Source organism: Thalassophryne amazonica, chromosome 15, assembly GCF_902500255.1.
Source record: "Thalassophryne amazonica chromosome 15, fThaAma1.1, whole genome shotgun sequence".
Taxonomy (NCBI): domain Eukaryota; kingdom Metazoa; phylum Chordata; class Actinopteri; order Batrachoidiformes; family Batrachoididae; genus Thalassophryne; species Thalassophryne amazonica.
In genome coordinates this window covers 45,338,863-45,358,044 of record NC_047117.1, presented here as the reverse complement: position 1 = coordinate 45,358,044, position 19,182 = coordinate 45,338,863, and the positions used below count along the sequence as shown (strand labels likewise).

Here is a 19,182-nt window from a genome sequence, read left to right as displayed (position 1 = left end):
TTAACACCTAAACAGAAAAAAACAAGGTTACAATGGGCTAAGGAAAAGCAATCGTGGACTGTGGATGATGGGATGAAAGTCATATTCAGTGATGAATCTCGAATCTGCATTGGGCAAGGTGATGATGCTGGAACTTTTGTTTGGTGCCATTCCAATGAGATTTATAAAGATGACTGCCCGAAGAGAACATGTAAATTTCCACAGTCATTGATGATATGGGGCTGCATGTCAGGTAAAGGCACTGGGGAGATGGCTGTCATTACATCATCAATAAATGCACAAGTTTACGTTGATATTTTGGACACTTTTCTTATCCCATCAATTGAAAGGATGTTTTGGGATGATGAAATCATTTTTCAAGATGATAATGCATCTTGCCATAGAGCAAAAACTGTGAAAACATTCCTTGCAAAAAGACACATAGGGTCAATGTCATGGCCTGCAAATAGTTCGGATCTTAATCCAATTGAAAATCTTTGGTGGAAGTTGAAGAAAATGGTCCATGACAAGGCTCCAACCTGCAAAGCTGATCTGGCAACAGCAATCAGAGAAAGTTGGAGCCAGATTGATGAAGACTACTGTTTGTCACTCATTAGGTCCATGCCTCAGAGACTGCAAGCTGTTATAAAAGCCAGAGGTGGTGCAACAAAATACTAGTGATGTGTTGGAGCGTTCTTTTGTTTTTCATGATTCCATAATTTTTTCCTCAGAATTGAGTGAGTCCATATTTTTTTTCCCTCTGCTTGATCTAAAAAAGTAACCGTTACTAACTGCCACAATTTTTTTTCCCCTGATTTCTTATAGTGTTTCTTAAAGCCAGAAAGTTGCCATTTGAAATGACTTTAGTTTTGTGTCATGTCTGTGATCTGCTTTTTTCTACAAAATTAAACAAGTGAATGAACATCCTCCGAGGCTGGTGATTCCATAATTTTTGCCAGGGGTTGTAAACATTTATTTATGTTTGAAAGGTGAGAAACATGGAATAAATGTGCTGAAAATAATTTTGTTATTGTGATGACTGCTACTTTTACTTCATTTATCTAAATCACACTGTAATTTTTCAAACTCTCATTGAGACAAAATGTTTCATTCTCTTTCTCACCTTCCTCCCACAGCAGTAGCCCAGAGCCTGCATGACAGGGTCAATCTCTGATTCAAACACCTCCGCCAGTTTGGAGCAGTACTTGTAGACACGTGAAGTTTTGCGGTTGTACAGCCAGGCATTGTTGAACATGAGCCAGACATCATCAACGTACTGCCATGGTTCCTGATATTGACCTGTGTCCAGCTTGCGCTTTATTGTAGACAGATCTACTGGGTTCTTAACAATGTCAAAATAGTCCTGGAAACACAAAAAGAGTGAAGGCTTCAGTATGCAAGATCAGGGAACATACACTTCTGCTCAAAAAGAAGCCTTCAATCCTCTAGAATAGTTAAAATTTAACTTCAGTTCTTCTCAACATGACTGTGACAGAAGAGTATATCAAACAGTCTACCAATCCCCCATTTGTAAAGGTATAATTTCCATGTTAATTGATATAATTTGAGATTTACAGTAAATGTGGAAAGTATTCACAAGTGCTCCACTTTTTCCACATTTTATGTTACAACCTTATTCCGTAAAGGAATAAATTATCCCCAAAATGACAAGATGAAAATAAAGTTAGTTTTTTTCTTAAATTTTTGCAAATTTATAAAAAACAAACAAAAAAAACTAAAAGCTGTTGATGCAGCTTTTGCAGCAGTTACAGACAAGTCTTTGCACAGCCATTTTCAAATCTCTCATGAGATGTTCAATAAGTTTCAGGTTTAGGCTCTGGCTGGGCCACTCAGACATTCACAGTTATCCTGAAGCCACTCCTTTATTATCTTGGTTGTGTGCTTAGGGTCATTGTTCTGCTGAAAGATGAACCACTGCCCCCCCCCAGTCTGAGGTCATGAGCACTCTGGAGCAGGTTTTCATCCAGGATGTCTCTGTACATTGCAACATTTATCTTTTCGTCAAACCTGACTAGTCTCCCAGTTCCTGCTGCTGAAATACATCCCCACAGCATGATTCTGCCACAATACTTCACTGTAGGGATGGTGTCTCATTTCATCCAAACATGATGCCTGGCATGCCAAAGAATTCAACTTTGTCTCATCAGACCAGAAAATTGTGTTTCTCATGGTCTGAGAGTCCTTCAGGTGTCTTTTGGCAAACTCCAGGTGAGCTGCCATGTGCCTTTTACTAAGGAGTGGCTTCCGTCTGGCCACTCTGCCATACAGGCCTGATTGGTGGATTGCTGCAGAGATGGTTGTACTTCTGGAAGGTTCTCCTCTCGCCACAAAGGAATCCCGAAGCTCTGACAAAGTGATCACCAGGTTCTTGGTGACCTCCCTGACTCAGGCCTTTCTCCCCTGATCACTCAGTTTAGACCGGTGTCCAGCTCTAGGAAGAGTCCTGGTGGTTCCCAACCTCTTACGAATGATTGAGGCCACTGTACTCACTGGGACCTTCAAAGCAGCAGAAATGTTTCTGTACCCTTCCCCATATTTGTGCCTCGAGATAATCTTGTGTCAGAGATCTTCAGACAATTCTTTTCACTTCATCCTCAGTTTGTGCTCTGACGTGCACTGTCAACTATGGGAAATTATATGTAGACAGGTGTGTGCCTTTCCAGATCATCTAAAATCAACTGACTTTACCCCAGGTGGACTTCAATTAAGCTTAAGAAACATCTCACAGATGATCAAAGGAAACAGGATGCACCTGAGCTCAATTTTGAGCTTCATGGCAAAGGCTGTGAATACTTGTACATGTGAGTTCTTAGGTTTTGTTTTTAATAAATTTGCAAAAATCTTTAAAAAAGAAAAAAAAACATCATTATGAGGTGTTGTGTGTAGAATTTTGAGGAAAAAAATGTTCCCCCCATTTTGGAATAAGGCTGTAACATAAATAAATGTGGACAAAGTGAATCGCTTGAATACTTTCTGGATGCACTGAATACGTTTTATAAATAAATTACTTTCATTATTAAAAGCAACATGAAATCATAACTTCATGATATAGCAGCCAAACAGAGCACTGCAGCAGTCTACAAGAAGGGTCACAGCCACCTCTATTTCCTGAGGAGGCTCTGGTGTCTGCCAGACCATGTTGAAGATGTTTTACGAGTCTGTGGTGACCAGTGCTATCATGTTTGCTGTTGTGTCCTTGTGCAGCAGACTGAGTGCAGTGGATGCCAACAGACTCAAACTGATCAGGAAGGCCAGTGACATTGTTGGGGTGGAGCTGGACACTTTGTCTACTGTGTTGGACAGGAAGATGCTGTCCAAGATATATACGGTAATAGACAATAGCTCCCACCCCTTACATGGTATCCTGGTGGAACGCAGGAGGACTTTAAGTACAGACTTATTCCACCCAAATGTACCATAAAACATCACAGGAAATCATTCCTACCTGTGGCCATCAAACTGTGCAACTCCTCTGAATGTCAGGCACCCTGATTCTACAGACTGGATGGATTTTTATTTCTACATCCTGTTTATATTGTACATTTGTTGTTTATACTGTATACTTGTACTGTTGTGTATTTAAAACGGTTGTGTACTACTGTGTATTTAAAATTCTATTTGTATTCTATCTTTTCTTCTACTTGCCATTTTGTACTGAGCACATGGAACAAATGCAGTTTCTCCTGGGATCAATAAAGTATTCCGTTTCTGAGTCTGAATAAGGTGCCATGTAACTTTTTCTCATTTAAGTACTGGCATAAATGCAAAATATACACATTTCACACAACCAAGCATGGATTTTCTGCTCAAATCTATTTAACTGACCAGTGTACGGGAGGTACTTACTGGTATGCCGAGACGCATGGGATCTACAGGCTGTCTGAAAGGCAGTGATTCGGGGTCCTGCCTGTATAGAGACTCCAATGTTGGCATGAGAGCCTGTCGTAACTCTTCAGGCTTAAAAACTATAAACACAATGATGAAAACGCAGGTTAAATGCAGCTAAAATGCATTTACAATGCAAACAGACCAACACGGTGTCACTCCACTTGACAACACTTCTGACAAGACAATGACATTATACAGTTGCCACATATTCTGAATGTCTTCTTGTTTTGCTCAGCAGTGCAATGAGATTTTTTTGTGGCAAACTGTGACATATTACACAGTATTCACTCCAATGCTGTGTAAATATGTTATTTCTCAGTAACTGCATTGCAGCAATTAATTCTCAACCATGTTACATGAGACAATGCTCTGTGTGAATACTGGAAATGTTTAGCACTGTTGCCTCACAGCAAGGTTCTGGGTTTGTGTCCAGTCTGGACCATTCTGCATGCAGTTTGCACACTGTCCCAAATACTATGTGGATCTTCTCCAGACACTCTGGTTTTGTTCCACAGTAAAGACATTGCAAATAAACTACCTATCGCAGCAGTCTTCAACTCATTCCTGAAAGGGCTGAGAGGGTGCAGGTTTTCTTTGCAACCACCCACTCCACCAGGTGATATCACTGATTAATTGATTCCTTCTGCTCAAAGTGATGTTAATCAGTGAAATCACCTGGTAGAGTCGGGTGGCTGCAACAAAAAACCTGCACCCTCTCAGCCAATTCTGGAATGAGTTTGAAGAGCACTGACCTAGAGAGTCTAAACTGGCTATAGGAGAGAATGTTCATCTGTCAAGCCATTTACGACTTCTCTTTGGGGTGTACTCTTGCATACTGTCCAGCCCTCCATACCCTCCTGGATTACCTGATGGACATGGGCTGATGGTGAGTCGGCTTCAAAATAAGAATGCTGAATCAGTGAGAAATTTAGCTAGTCATTATCTATCTACAGGACGAGTGATAAAATAGCAGGAATGCACCGATACCACGTTTCTCCAGACAGAGTACAAGTACATACAGTGAGGAAAATAAGTATTTGAACACCCTGCGGTTTTGGAAGTTCTCCCACTTAGAAATCATTAAGTGGTCTGAAATTTTCATCTTAGGTGCATGTCCACTGTGAGACATAATCGAAAAAAAAAAAAATCCGTAGATCATAATGTATGAATTTTTAAAATAATTTATTTGTATGTTACTGCTGCAAATAAGTATTTGAACACCTACTAACCAGCAAGAATTCTGGCTCACACACACCCGTTAATTTTTCTTTAAGAAGCCCTCTTATTCTGCACTCTTTACCTGTATTAACTGCACCTGTTTGAACTTGTTACCCGTATAAAAGACACCTGTTCACACAATCAATCACACTCCAACCTGTTCACCATAGCCAAGACCAAAAAGCTGTCCAAGGACACCAGGGACAAAACTGTAGACCTGCACAAGGCTGGGATGGACTACAGGACAACAAGCTTGGTAGAAGACAACAACTGTTATGATTATTTATTAGAAACTGGAAGAAACACAAGATGACTGTCAATGTCCCTTGATCTGGGATTCCATGCAAGATCTCACTTTGTGGGGTAAGGATGATTCTGAGAAAGCTCAGAACTACACAGGAGGACCTGGTCAATGATCTGAAGAGAGCTGGGACCACAGTCACAAAGATTACATTAGTAACACATGATGCTGTCATGGTTTAAAATCCTGCAGGGCAGCAAGGTCCCCCTGCTCAAGCCAGCACATGTCCAGGCCCGTTTGAAGTTCACCAGTGACCATCTGGATGATCCAGAGGAGGCATGAGAGAAGGTCATGTGGTCAGATGAGACCAGAATAGAGCTTTTTGGAATCAACTCCACTTACCATGCTTAGGGGATGAGAACAACCCCAAGAAAACCATTCCAACCGTGAAGCATGGGGGTGGAAACATCATACTCTGGGGGTGCTCTTCTGCAAAGGGGACAGGACAACTGCACCATATTGAAGGGAAGATGAATGGGGTCATGTATTGCAAGATTTTGGCAAACAACCTCCTTCCCTCAGTAAGAGCATTGAAGATGGGTCATGGCTGGGTCTTCCAGCATGACAATGACTCCAAACACACAACCAGGGCAACTAAGGAGGGGCTCCGTAAGAAGCATTTTAAGGTCCTGGAGTGGCCTGGCCAGTCTCCAGACCTGAACTCAGTAGAAAGTATTTGGAGGGAGCTGAAACTCCAAACCTGAAAGATCTAGAGAAGAACTGTATGGAGGAGTGGACCAAAATCCCTGCTGCAGTGTGTGCAAACCTGGTGAAAAACTACAGGAAACGTTGACCTCTGTAATTGCAAACAAAGACTACTGTACCAAATATTAACACTGATTTTCACTGGTGTTCAAATACTTATTTGCAGCAGTAACATACAAATAAATTATTTAAAAAAAAATCATACATTGTGATTTCCAGATTTTTTTTTTTTTTTGATTATGTCTCTTACAGTGGACATGCACCTAAGATGAACATTTCAGACCTCTCCATGATTTCTAAGTGGGAGAACTTGCAAAACCGCAGGGTGTTCAAATACTTATTTTCCTCACTGTACATTTGAGTAATCGTCAATACCAAGTACTGATACAAATATGTAATGATACATTACAGTTTTATGATGACTCTGAAAATGTTTTATTCATCAGTTGTTCCTTACTTTTTGACTGTCACCAATATCATTAGCTTTGTTTTAATTTGCAAACATTTCACTTAAATCATGTAACATCACTTTTTGACTACAACAAATTGTCCTTTAACATTAACCATGTGTTTCTTAAACATGACACAGCCAGACATCTCACTGAAATGTAACCTGTGGACTTCAGCACTATAAAAAATAGAACACCAATAACTGAATTGAAACTGTCCATCACTAACTTTATTGATGTCTGTGAGGACTAAGCCTTTTTTTTTTTTTAAATGTGAGGGCCAGATTCTTTTTGATGAAAAGAAGCTTCTCTGTGTTATCAACTGTGAGCCTGTTTCTGTTTTTATGTATAATGTGTAACACTGACATAAACAGCCTGTCAGGAATTTTCAATATATTATCAATGATTAATGTTCTTTACTTTGATTTGCTGTCTTTGATCTCATTCTACATATTTACATTTATATACGTGTTTCATTTTAATATTACTCTCTTTGTTAATCACTGAATTGCTAAAGTAGTTATATTCACTACACTGACTGATTGATACATATCTATTCAGTGAACTGTTTAAGTAATCATTAAACTCCTCACAAGGGAAGATCGACCTTTGGCTCAGTGAGAGGGCAGACTGTTTTGCTGAGATCATGTTTTTGCTGAGCGCAGATATACGTTTTAATTAACAGTCCACCCTTGAGCAGGGAGCGGTGTGACCTGCGTATTAATTCAGGGTTATGCTGTTTACTTCGTGAGAATGGAGGCTTAAAGCCATAACAATTTCATATCGATGTGAGACCAGACTTTGTGTCACTAATGTGTTTTGGTATTTTCGCTTCCATATGCTTGTATGTAACTTTATTCTAATAAATATGGGAGGCAGATGGGCGGGACCCTTCAGAGCTGACGGGACGGTGGTCTGTGACGAGGGTTAAGCTCATTTTGCTCTCTCCTGATCGGGAAAAGAAATTCAGTGTCTCCTGCGTGATTATTTTCTGTGTTAACTGAGTTGTTCTTTTCAGGTCCAACTCTGGACAATTCTAACACAGCCTTTCACTCTCTAGACTATATTTTTAACTTTTAATTAAATACGTACAGGTAAAATACACAAATACATACATGTTTTTTCCCCAAAGCTGGAGCATGTAAATTTTGGAGGGGCACGGCATCTCACACAGTGTTGCAGTGTTGCACGGCATCTCTGCTCCACACAGAGGCAAAACGGAGTAATTTTAACATTTTATTTTTTCTTTGTGGATCATGGGAAAATTTCATAGCATGCAGACAAAACTGCCTAATGTCTGTGGTAACTGAGACATTAACGAGACGCAGTGACACTTTCAACTTCTGGCACAAAAGTGCAGCTCACAGAGGCAAGTGGAGGCTCCGCTCACAGTGCCACAGACATTCCGCAAATGTATTACACCTGTTGTGGACTGAGCAGGTCTCCCATCGGCCTGTCACACCAAGGGCTGAAACTCACCAACCTGATGGACAATCTCCGCTGCTGAAACCGTGATCTGAGTTCTGATGAAGCAACTGTGGTGCAAAGTGCCGAAGTCACAAAGGAACATTTTTCAGCCACGACAAAGAATTAATGTATTTTCAGATATTGTTTTCCAAACTCAGGAAACTGTATGTGAATAATTTTTCTTCAGGATTATGTGATGATGAATTTCACTGAAACAAGTAAGACTATGTATCATACTGTGTATGAATTTACACTGCATAAGGACTGCGGCTTTCAGGCAATCAATGGACAGCATTGATGGACGTATTTCAATTTATGAGTAAATTACATGAAAGCGACGCAGTGTTCAAAACGTATGAAAAAAGTAGCGGCTTATAGAGAGAGTCATTATCTCCTGAAAATAGTGTCTTGTGAGTTTTTGCAATATAAGACAGACATCTGCGTGTCTAAACAATCTGTGGCGGGGACAGTCCATGTCATGTTCACAGCAACAGTAAACCAGCACCCTGCCACACAAACAGCTTTAGGTTCCAAAATCTGACAGACTCTGAAAAAGTTAAGAGTTTCAGAGTGAAGTGTGTAGTGATCAATCTATCTTTGTTAGTTGGCTATGTACCACAGGCTTTTAAGGTGGCAGTAATTAAACCATTACTTAAAAAGCCATCACTTGACCCAGCTATCTTAGCTAATTATAGGCCAATCTCCAACCTTCCTTTTCTCTCAAAAATTCTTGAAAGGGTAGTTGTAAAACAGCTAACTGATCATCTGCAGAGGAATGGTCTATTTGAAGAGTTTCAGTCAGGTTTTAGAATTCATCATAGTACAGAAACAGCATTAGTGAAGGTTACAAATGATCTTCTTATGGCCTCGGACAGTGGACTCATCTCTGTGCTTGTTCTGTTAGACCTCAGTGCTGCTTTTGATACTGTTGACCATAAAATTTTATTACAGAGATTAGAGCATGCCATAGGTATTAAAGGCACTGCGCTGCGGTGGTTTGAATCATATTTGTCTAATAGATTACAATTTGTTCATGTAAATGGGGAATCTTCTTCACAGACTAAAGTTAATTATGGAGTTCCACAAGGTTCTGTGCTAGGACCAATTTTATTCACTTTATACATGCTTCCCTTAGGCAGTATTATTAGACGGTATTGCTTAAATTTTCATTGTTACGCAGATGATACCCAGCTTTATCTATCCATGAAGCCAGAGGACACACACCAATTAGCTAAACTGCAGGATTGTCTTACAGACACAAAGACATGGATGACCTCTAATTTCCTGCTTTTAAACTCAGATAAAACTGAAGTTATTGTACTTGGCCCCACAAATCTTAGAAACATGGTGTCTAACCAGATCCTTACTCTGGATGGCATTACCCTGACCTCTAGTAATACTGTGAGAAATCTTGGAGTCATTTTTGATCAGGATATGTCATTCAAAGCGCATATTAAACAAATATGTAGGACTGCTTTTTTGCATTTATGCAATATCTCTAAAATCAGAAAGGTCTTGTCTCAGAGTGATGCTGAAAAACTAATTCATGCATTTATTTCCTCTAGGCTGGACTATTGTAATTCATTATTATCAGGTTGTCCTAAAAGTTCCCTAAAAAGCCTTCAGTTAATTCAAAATGCTGCAGCTAGAGTACTGACGGGGACTAGAAGGAGAGAGCATATCTCACCCATATTGGCCTCTCTTCATTGGCTTCCTGTTAATTCTAGAATAGAATTTAAAATTCTTCTTCTTACTTATAAGGTTTTGAATAATCAGGTCCCATCTTATCTTAGGGACCTCGTAGTACCATATCACCCCAATAGAGCGCTTCGCTCTCAGACTGCAGGCTTACTTGTAGTTCCTAGGGTTTGTAAGAGTAGAATGGGAGGCAGAGCCTTCAGCTTTCAGGCTCCTCTCCTGTGGAACCAGCTCCCAATTCAGATCAGGGAGACAGACACCCTCTCTACTTTTAAGATTAGGCTTAAAACTTTCCTTTTTGCTAAAGCTTATAGTTAGGGCTGGATCAGGTGACCCTGAACCATCCCTTAGTTATGCTGCTATAGACGTAGACTGCTGGGGGGTTCCCATGATGCACTGTTTCTTTCTCTTTTTGCTCTGTATGCACCACTCTGCATTTAATCATTAGTGATCGATCTCTGCTCCCCTCCACAGCATGTCTTTTTCCTGGTTCTCTCCCTCAGCCCCAACCAGTCCCAGCAGAAGACTGCCCCTCCCTGAGCCTGGTTCTGCTGGAGGTTTCTTCCTGTTAAAAGGGAGTTTTTCCTTCCCACTGTAGCCAAGTGCTTGCTCACAGGGGGTCGTTTTGACCGTTGGGGTTTTACATAATTATTGTATGGCCTTGCCTTACAATATAAAGCGCCTTGGGGCAACTGTTTGTTGTGATTTGGCGCTATATAAAAAAATTGATTGATTGATTGATTGATAGTGTCCTCTGTAAATCCGAGCCATCACTTTCAAATAAAAGCTTAGAAGCTTCGTTATCAGACATAACTGCATTTGTTTCACTCTGTCAGCCATCAGATGTTTTGCTAAATGAGACGTTTTCCTGAATTGCACCTGTTAACTCACTTAGGGAGAGAAATAACAACCATGAGAGACCAATGAATATGAGCACATGTGCACAGAGAGACTTACAATCATGAATACTTTGATGCTGTGCTGCTAACTGGTACGTACGTTAAAAAAGGTGCGACATGTCCTTTAATGGGAAAAAACTGGAATCACGCAACAGCAAACATATAGGTATAAAGGTATTGTCCCATTTACATATTCCTTTCTAAAATATATTGGTGTAACTCATAGCATACTGTGCAGCCCTAACTTAAACTATAACAAACTGTAATAGACCCTTGTTACATTGTTTGGTGCATGCACACTGAGTACTCGCAAGTCAGTCAGGTAGAATGTATTAGGGAGTAGAGCCTTTTAATGCAGTCATGCATCCTCTGTGTAAATACACAGACATGACAATCTATGGATAACATTGCGACAAATGTCTGTAACCTGCTCAATGAAAGGTGGATAAAGTAACTTAAACGTGTCCCAGATGTGATAATCAGAACAGTAAGACAATATTTAGTCTGTACTTTATAAACTGGCCTGTTAGGAGGCATGCCGGACTGAGCCATTTCATCCTGTTTTACAACTTTTTTGGATCATGGGTCATTGCAGTAGACCAACATCCTGTGGAATAAACTGTGAGAGCCACTCCTTGTACATGTTTTGGACGAACAGGCACTGAACACTCCCAATGCCGACAGAGGAGGTGGGAGGTCAGGCTGAGTCACGCAAGATTTACGCACTAGATTAAACAACTTTATTGATTCCTAAAAAGACAATTCATATCACACCCAATTACCTCCGACAAAAAAATACAGCAATTAATCCACAATTATTACTACAACCCCTGGCAAAAAATTATGGAATCACCGGCCTCGGAGGATGTTCATTCAGTTGTTTAATTTTGTAGAAAAAAAAGCAGATCACAGATATGACACAAAACTAAAGTCATTTCAAATGGCAACTTTCTGGCTTTAAGAAATACTATAAGAAATCAGGAAAAAAAATTGTGGCAGTCAGTAACGGTTACTTTTTTAGACCAAGCAGAGGGGAAAAAAATATGGACTCACTCAATTCTGAGGAATAAATTATGGAATCACCCTGTAAATTTTCATCCCCAAAACTAACACCTGCATCAAATCAGATCTGCTCGTTAGTCTGCATCTAAAAAGAAGTGATCACACCTTGGAGAGCTGTTGCACCAAGTGGACTGACATGAATCATGGCTCCAACACGAGAGATGTCAATTGAAACAAAGGAGAGGATTATCAAACTCTTAAAAGATTCATCACGCAATGTTGCAAAAGATGTTGGTTGTTCACAGTCAGCTGTGTCTAAACTCTGGACCAAATACAAACAACATGGGAAGGTTGTTAAAGGCAAACATACTGGTAGACCAAGGAAGACATCAAAGCGTCAAGACAGTAAACTTAAAGCAATATGTCTCAAAAATCGAAAATGCACAACAACACAAATGAGGAACGAATGGGAGGAAATTGGAGTCAACGTCTGTGACCGAACTGTAAGAAACCGCCTAAAGGAAATGGGATTTCCATATAGAAAAGCTAAATGAAAGCCATCATTAACACCTAAACAGAAAAAAACAAGGTTACAATGGGCTAAGGAAAAGCAATCGTGGACTGTGGATGACTGGATGAAAGTCATATTCAGTGATGAATCTCGAATCTGCATTGGGCAAGGTGATGATGCTGGAACTTTTGTTTGGTGCCGTTCCAATGAGATTTATAAAGATGACTGCCTGAAGAGAACATGTTTACGTTGATATTTTGGACACTTTTCTTATCCCATCAATTGAAAGGATGTTTGGGGATGATGAAATCATTTTTCAAGATGATAATGCATCTTGTCATAGAGCAAAAACTGTGAAAACATTCCTTGCAAAAAGACACATAGGGTCAATGTCATGGCCTGCAAATAGTCCGGATCATAATCCAATTGAAAATCTTTGGTGGAAGTTGAAGAAAATGGTCCATGACAAGGCTCCAACCTGCAAAGCTGATCTGGCAACAGCAATCAGAGAAAGTTGGAGCCAGATTGATGAAGAGTACTGTTTCTCACTCATTAAGTCCATGCCTCAGAGACTGCAAGCTGTTATAAAAGCCAGAGGTGGTGCAACAAAATACTAGTGATGTGTTGGAGCGTTCTTTTGTTTTTCATGATTCCATAATTTTTTCCTCAGAATTGAGTGATTCCGTATTTTTTTCCCTCTGCTTGGTCTAAAAAATATAAAAAATATATTTTATTTCTTATAGTGTTTCTTAAAGCCAGAAAGTTGCCATTTGAAATGACTTTAGTTTTGTGTCATGTCTGTGATCTGCTTTTTTCCTACAAAATTAAACAACTGCATGAACATCCTCCGAGGCCGATTCCATAATTTTTGCCAGGGGTTGTAGTTGAACGTAATAATGCCACACATCAGAATTAAAACAACGCACATATACATTTGATTGTTTATGTATGCTAAACTTTAAGAGAGTCCATCATCCGAACTGAGGCAATGCGAGTGTGGGGTGGTCTCCTGTGCAGCCGCGAGCTTAGGGGAGAGGTGAAGGCCGCTGCAGCTCAGAGCCGCGCAGCCTCTGGAGGGGGGAGGAGTCGCAAGGTGGAGGCAAGAGGTGGGCATGTGTCATGTGCGCAGAAGAGATGAGTTCATATCAATCAGATGAGTTTGTATCAGTGTGTGCATAATGTCTAGAGTTGCCTTGACAACACCAAACTATAGGGGAGGACAGAAGATAGGGAGGGCAGCCGAATGGTTCACCAAGGCTGTAGAAATTCTTCTGGAGGAAAACAGCAGGGCGTTTTGACCTTCAGAGGCTGATAAGCCTGCCATGTTTAGGGTTGAGCAGAGAAACACATTTGCAGCTCCTCTGACTGACCAAATCCAGTATTCCCCGGTCTCCGACATCTTCCTTTGCGAGGCATACATTTTCTCCGAGATGTTATACAACTTATGTCTGAGTTCAGGGGTTAACGCAGTCTGAGACTGTATCGCCTTTCCCAACTCATTAATCATGACGGACAGGTGAGGGGTCATGGTTCTGGTAGCAGCCATCTTGCCAATTCTCCGGTAGGTCAGGGCAGCATATAAACCAATAAGCACCAGCCCTTTCACAATAAAACCAAATATAAATAAATTTTCGAGGTCCTCCACAGAGAGTGGTACCAAGCACGCAACTTCTCTCAAGTGTCGAGAACATAGCCCGCAGGGTAGGTTCCATCTGGGCACGCAGGGTCCCCCAGCCCTGATTTCCTTGTTGAAAAAATGGTGTCAACAGCATTCAGAGACCAGCTGATCAATTCAATGGTTAATCCAAATGTAGTTCAAAGAATTCACAGCCTAGTGAAGTTGGGACTTTTGAAGGTTGGAGCAGAGATAGAAAAGCACAGAGGGAGAAGAGAGAGGAGGAGATGAGACCACCCTCGCTGGAGTCCCAAGCTAATATGACTACTGAGCATGCACATTGACAATGTAACAACGACCCATTAGAAATGCCCAGCATGTGAGACCCATATGGTGTCTAATTTAATCCCCCCACCACCAGAGTTTTACCTTGTGGGTGAATGTGGGGCATCACTGTAAAGTGCACTGACCTCTCAGTATAATCTGTACAGTTCAACAGCAACACAAGTAACAGACTCCAAAATGACCCTAAAATAAAAATACTTTCCACAAACGCAGATGAAAACGTAACATTAAAATCCTTATAAAAAAGGATTTAACTGCATAACTGTTACATTATCTTAGGTTTAGTGAGGTATACCTAATAAATTGTTCCCTGTAACCACTCTTGTAAAAATTTTAAATTATTTTCAGCTCACCTATTTGAGTGGTTCATTATCACGATGTATATGATTTCCAATTTGCTTCAACTTCCATTGTTGATCCTTCACACATAGGGATGAAACGGTTATCAACGTCACAGTAAGCCACAATGAAACCCCTTATGTTCACAATTACAGTTACAAAGTTAATCTAATTAAAACCACAGTTGGTAACTGCAATGTGAAAAACTCCCACAGTTCACAGCGCTTCAGTTTATTCACATTTTGTTATGTTACAGCCTTACCCCATAATGACAATATGACAAAGTTTTTTTGTTTGTTTTTTTGGAATTTTTGCAAATTTATTAAGAACAAAAAACTAACTAACTAAATAAATAAATAAATCACATTGCATTGTGAATAAGGATTCACAGCCTTTGCCATGAAGCTCAAAATTGAGCTTGAGTGCATCCTGTTTCCACAGATGTTTCTACAGCATAATCGCAGTCCACCTGGGGTAAATGCTGTTGATTGGACATGATGTGGAAAGACACACGCCTGTCTACATATATGGTCCCACAGTTGACAGTACATGTCAGAGCACAAACCAAGCATGAAATTAAAGGAATTGTCTGTACACCGAGACAGGATTGTCTCGAGGCACAAATCCAGTAAACGGTACAGAAACATTTCTGCTGCTTTGAAGATCCCAATGAGCAAAGTGGCCTCCATCATCTGCAAATGGAAGAGGTTCAGATCCACCAGGACTCTTTCTAGAGCTGGGCACCCATCTAAACTGAGCAACTGGGGAGAACGGCCTTAGGGAGAAAGGCCTGAATTACAGAAAAGTGAAGTATAAGGTGCACAGCACATTCACATAAAAGCAGAGGATCATTTAAAAAAAGTTTAGAACACAAAATATTCAACACAATATTTATATTCAACACAAAATGAAAATGTTCTATCATGCTATATATTTACAAATACAATACTGATTGAATACATGCACATGATGTGATGATTAATGCAATGCTGAGGCTCGCCGTCGAAGGCTCTGAGCATCCAAATACCTGGGGACACTACCTTGGACCAGGAGAAGCAGTAACAAAATTAGTACTACTGGTCCTGACCAGTAGGCTCACAAAAAAATTCTCTAACCATGTATTGCATTTTATTTCATTATTTTAGGCACCATTCTACACTTACTTGTTGTACTTGCATTCTAGCTGGCTTTTTAAAGTTTCTGTTTAACTACTAACACTTTCTGTAATTAAAGTAGACCTGCATTGAAATAAATGCAGTCAGATCTTTGGACCAAAAAATGACTTATATTTACACATAAGATCCTTCTGAATGTAGTAAAGTAAATCTGCAAGCCCAGATCTGTCATTCAACGGAGAAATCTTCATTTAAAAATGACAAATTTACAGCTAAAATTTAGCCCTCCGTAAAACTGTCATCACATCCGGGACGCTGCCGAGACATCAGGGGAAAGACCCTATCCCAGCATGCATTGTGCGCGGCAACTGTAATTTGTGGATTTACGTCAGTTTGCATCTGCACCTTTTTCTTGTCTTATACGGAAGGATCTACTTTTTTTTAAAACTTCATATTGTCTTGCGGCACGTTTGGTGAGTACACATTTCTTTTATTTGTGCTTGAAAATTATTTTGGGGGACTTTTTCATATGCCCGTTTGATTGAATGGAGTCGCATTGAAAATCTACTGTCTTTCGCTTCCGGTGTTACCGTCGCGGGGTACGGAGGCGGGACCCGCAAAGAATCCAAGTCATTAAAAAGATATAAACCTCTCTCAGCGACCATGGAGCTCTGTGGCTCCGATTACCCAGACGTGCGGCGCTGCGGAAAGTCTGTCCTTGCAGCAACAGGTGTCACCGGCCGCGCGGCACTTGTGCCAAGTTGGCTGCACCTCCATTCAGTAGACAGGGACGTGGTGCCGGCTGCACAGCAGACACGGGGGCGATGTGAGTGGCCCGCTTCGGCATTTACCAAGCCTGCAGACTCAGTAAGCGCAGCGGAGGCAGAGAGCAAGGCATTGGGGAAGAACGTCGCCCACTGTCGAAGTCGCTGCTGATCTGAGCATGCAGAGCTGTATCTCACATTCATTGCAGCTTACTTTTGGATGCTGAAACCAGGATGTGTATAACAGTACCATTACTAACAGATAAAATCAATTTCAATGCGGGATTGGACTGAAGGCGGGAGCGCTCCGTCTTCTGCCTGACGTCACTGCAATGACCCGGATGTACAAACAGTTTTTGCTGAGGGGCAAATTTTAGCTGCAAATTTGTCATTTTTAAATGAAGATTTCTCCGCTGAATTACAAATTTGGGCTTGCAGATTTACTTTACTGCATTCATAAGGGTCTTATAAATACATATCAGCTATTTCTTTCTGAGATCTGACCACATTTATTTCAATGCAGGTCTACTTTAAGTATCGTTGTACTAATCGTTGTTTACAGTTTCTGTACTCTGGCAAACTAATTTCCTTCAGGATAAATAAAGTTGATATTTATCTTTAGTAAAAGGCGCATAGCAGCCCACTCGCATTTTGGAAAAAGGCATCCGAAGGACTCTCAGCCCATGAGAAACAAAATTCACTGGTCTGATGAGACAGAGATTGAACTCCTTGGCATCATGTTTGGGGGAACCATGCACCATCCCTACAGTGAAGCATGGTGGTAGCAGCATCATGCTGTGGGGACATTTTTCAACAGCAGGTACTGGGAGACTAGTCGGGATTGAGGGAAAGGTGAATGCAGCAATGTACAGAGACGTCCTGGATGAAAACCTGCTCCGTAGCGCTCTAGACCTCAGACTGGGGCGACAGTTCATCTTTCAATAGTACAATGACCCTAAGGGCACCATGACACTTGCACGAATTTGATTCCCACTCTGGCAAGCCAATGAGTAAACCCATCATAAACTGTGCGCCACTATGTGCTGGTGCGTAAAGAAAATTTTGAAGTGTTCAAAATTTGTGGCACGCATTAATTTTGTGCCACTTACTGAACTAATTGTGGACATTGAACAAGCTATTTGAAAACAATGCTTCTCATTGCGCGCAGGCATCTGAACGATTATGACGAGATGTTACACCTATAATAAATATAACTTACTGATACATTATCTAACTCATAAGAATGAAAAAAAATGCAAATATTTTACCAATCTATTATTATATACATATTATAAATAATTACCTTTGAGACAAGATTCCAAATGTGTTGTACACCACACGACGAGCATGAGACAACCTGCAGCTGTAGACAATTTATCGGATTTTGGGAGCCATGAGACAATTGTTTCATCAGCCAAGATCTGAGAGAAAATGTGTCATCGGCTAGCGTGGCATCAAACAGGACAAAGCGGGATGCGTTGGCACGACAAACTGCGTGGCAGTGCAGGGATCAAATTCGTGCAACTGTCAAGGTGCCGGAAGCCCCTTTCACACCAGGCCAACGCAGAGTTACGTAATGCGACATATCGACTACACCAAGCTTATACAGCTCTACGTAGTAATATGCTGAGGGACGCAAAGGGGTAGAGCACTGGACGCAGTGCTCTATACAAGTCTACACTACACTCGGCTACTGTATGTAAGTCTATTCAACACTGTCATACTGTACACCAAGCCTCCGCAAATCCTTTTAGGTTTATATTTTACCTGCACTGCTGGATTTTAATCATCCAGTGAAGCTTCAAAACCATGGAAGAAGAAGAGGCGGGCCAAACTTCCCCTCTGCGTGCAACAAACGCAGCCATTGCTGCATACTAGATACACAGTACAATGCAACTCTACACAGGCCCGGTGTTAAAGGGGCTTTATGCACATAGCCACGATATCAAAAGAGTGGCTTCAGGACTGCTTCCAATGTCCTTGAGTTGCCCAGCCAGTGCCAAGACCTGAATCCAATTGAACATGTTTGGAGAGATTAGTTTTTATTTTCTATCTAATATAGTTTTTGCAATTTTTGCAAAAACTATAAATATATAAAAAAATTTATCTCATCATTATGGGGTGTCCGTGTCATGAGTCAAATTTTAAGGGAAAAATGAATTCACTCCATTTTGGAATAAGACTAACATAAAATGTGAAAAAGTGACACTGTGAATAGTTTCTTGATGCACTGTGGCCTACCGTCCAGTATGAATTAAAGTTACCAGTCAGAGCTTTATATAGAAGGCACCAAACATCAGAATCTGACATCTACTTGACAAACTGCGACACCTATCACCTGCAGATATCTTTTCTCTTGAAATGCTCCCAGACTGTTCATGTTAGGGCTCTTTCTATAACAGCTGGGTAGATCCCTGTCATTTGATTGGTGAAAGAGCTATCCATGTATTTGTCACATTTGGATTATGGTGATGCTCTGTATGTTGGTCAGGACAAGGGATCCCTGCAGTGCCTGCAGAGTGTACAAAATTCTGCAGCCTGCCTTGTGACAAACAAAAAGGCATGTCACCACTGTGCTCTGCACATTACACTGGCAGCCTGATGGCTTTTGTGTCAAATATAAAGTTCTGCTGATTCTTTTTAACTGCTTGTACTGTATAGGCCCAATATATCTAAGTGAGCTCCTGCAGTCATACACTCTGCCTCGAGCTTTGAGGTCAGCTGATCAGCTCCTCCTGGCTGTCCCTAAACTCAGGCTTAAATCCAGAGGTGATAAAGCCTTTTCTGTGTCAGCGCCCCAACTCTGGAACGGTCTACCTCTGTCTGTCAGGTCCTCAGAGTCTGTAGGACAGTTTAAGTCCAGACT

At 40.8% G+C, this 19,182-nt stretch overlaps 1 protein-coding gene and 1 long non-coding RNA gene across 2 annotated transcripts in view; both read right to left on the bottom strand.

Moving 5' to 3' along the window:
* The window catches only part of LOC117525998 (histone lysine acetyltransferase CREBBP-like), a 228,177-nt gene that overhangs the window by 153,272 nt on the left and 55,723 nt on the right, over window positions 1-19,182 (bottom strand). The window contains 2 exon segments of the mRNA XM_034187989.1: window positions 1,103-1,342; window positions 3,847-3,965. Coding sequence (XP_034043880.1) covers window positions 1,103-1,342; window positions 3,847-3,965 — 359 coding nt within the window.
* Window positions 6,411-17,853, bottom strand: LOC117526001. The gene is made up of 3 exons (XR_004565190.1): window positions 17,777-17,853; window positions 14,827-14,829; window positions 6,411-6,421 (listed from the first exon to the last, which is right to left on the bottom strand). It is a non-coding gene; the product is annotated as an uncharacterized LOC117526001 (long non-coding RNA).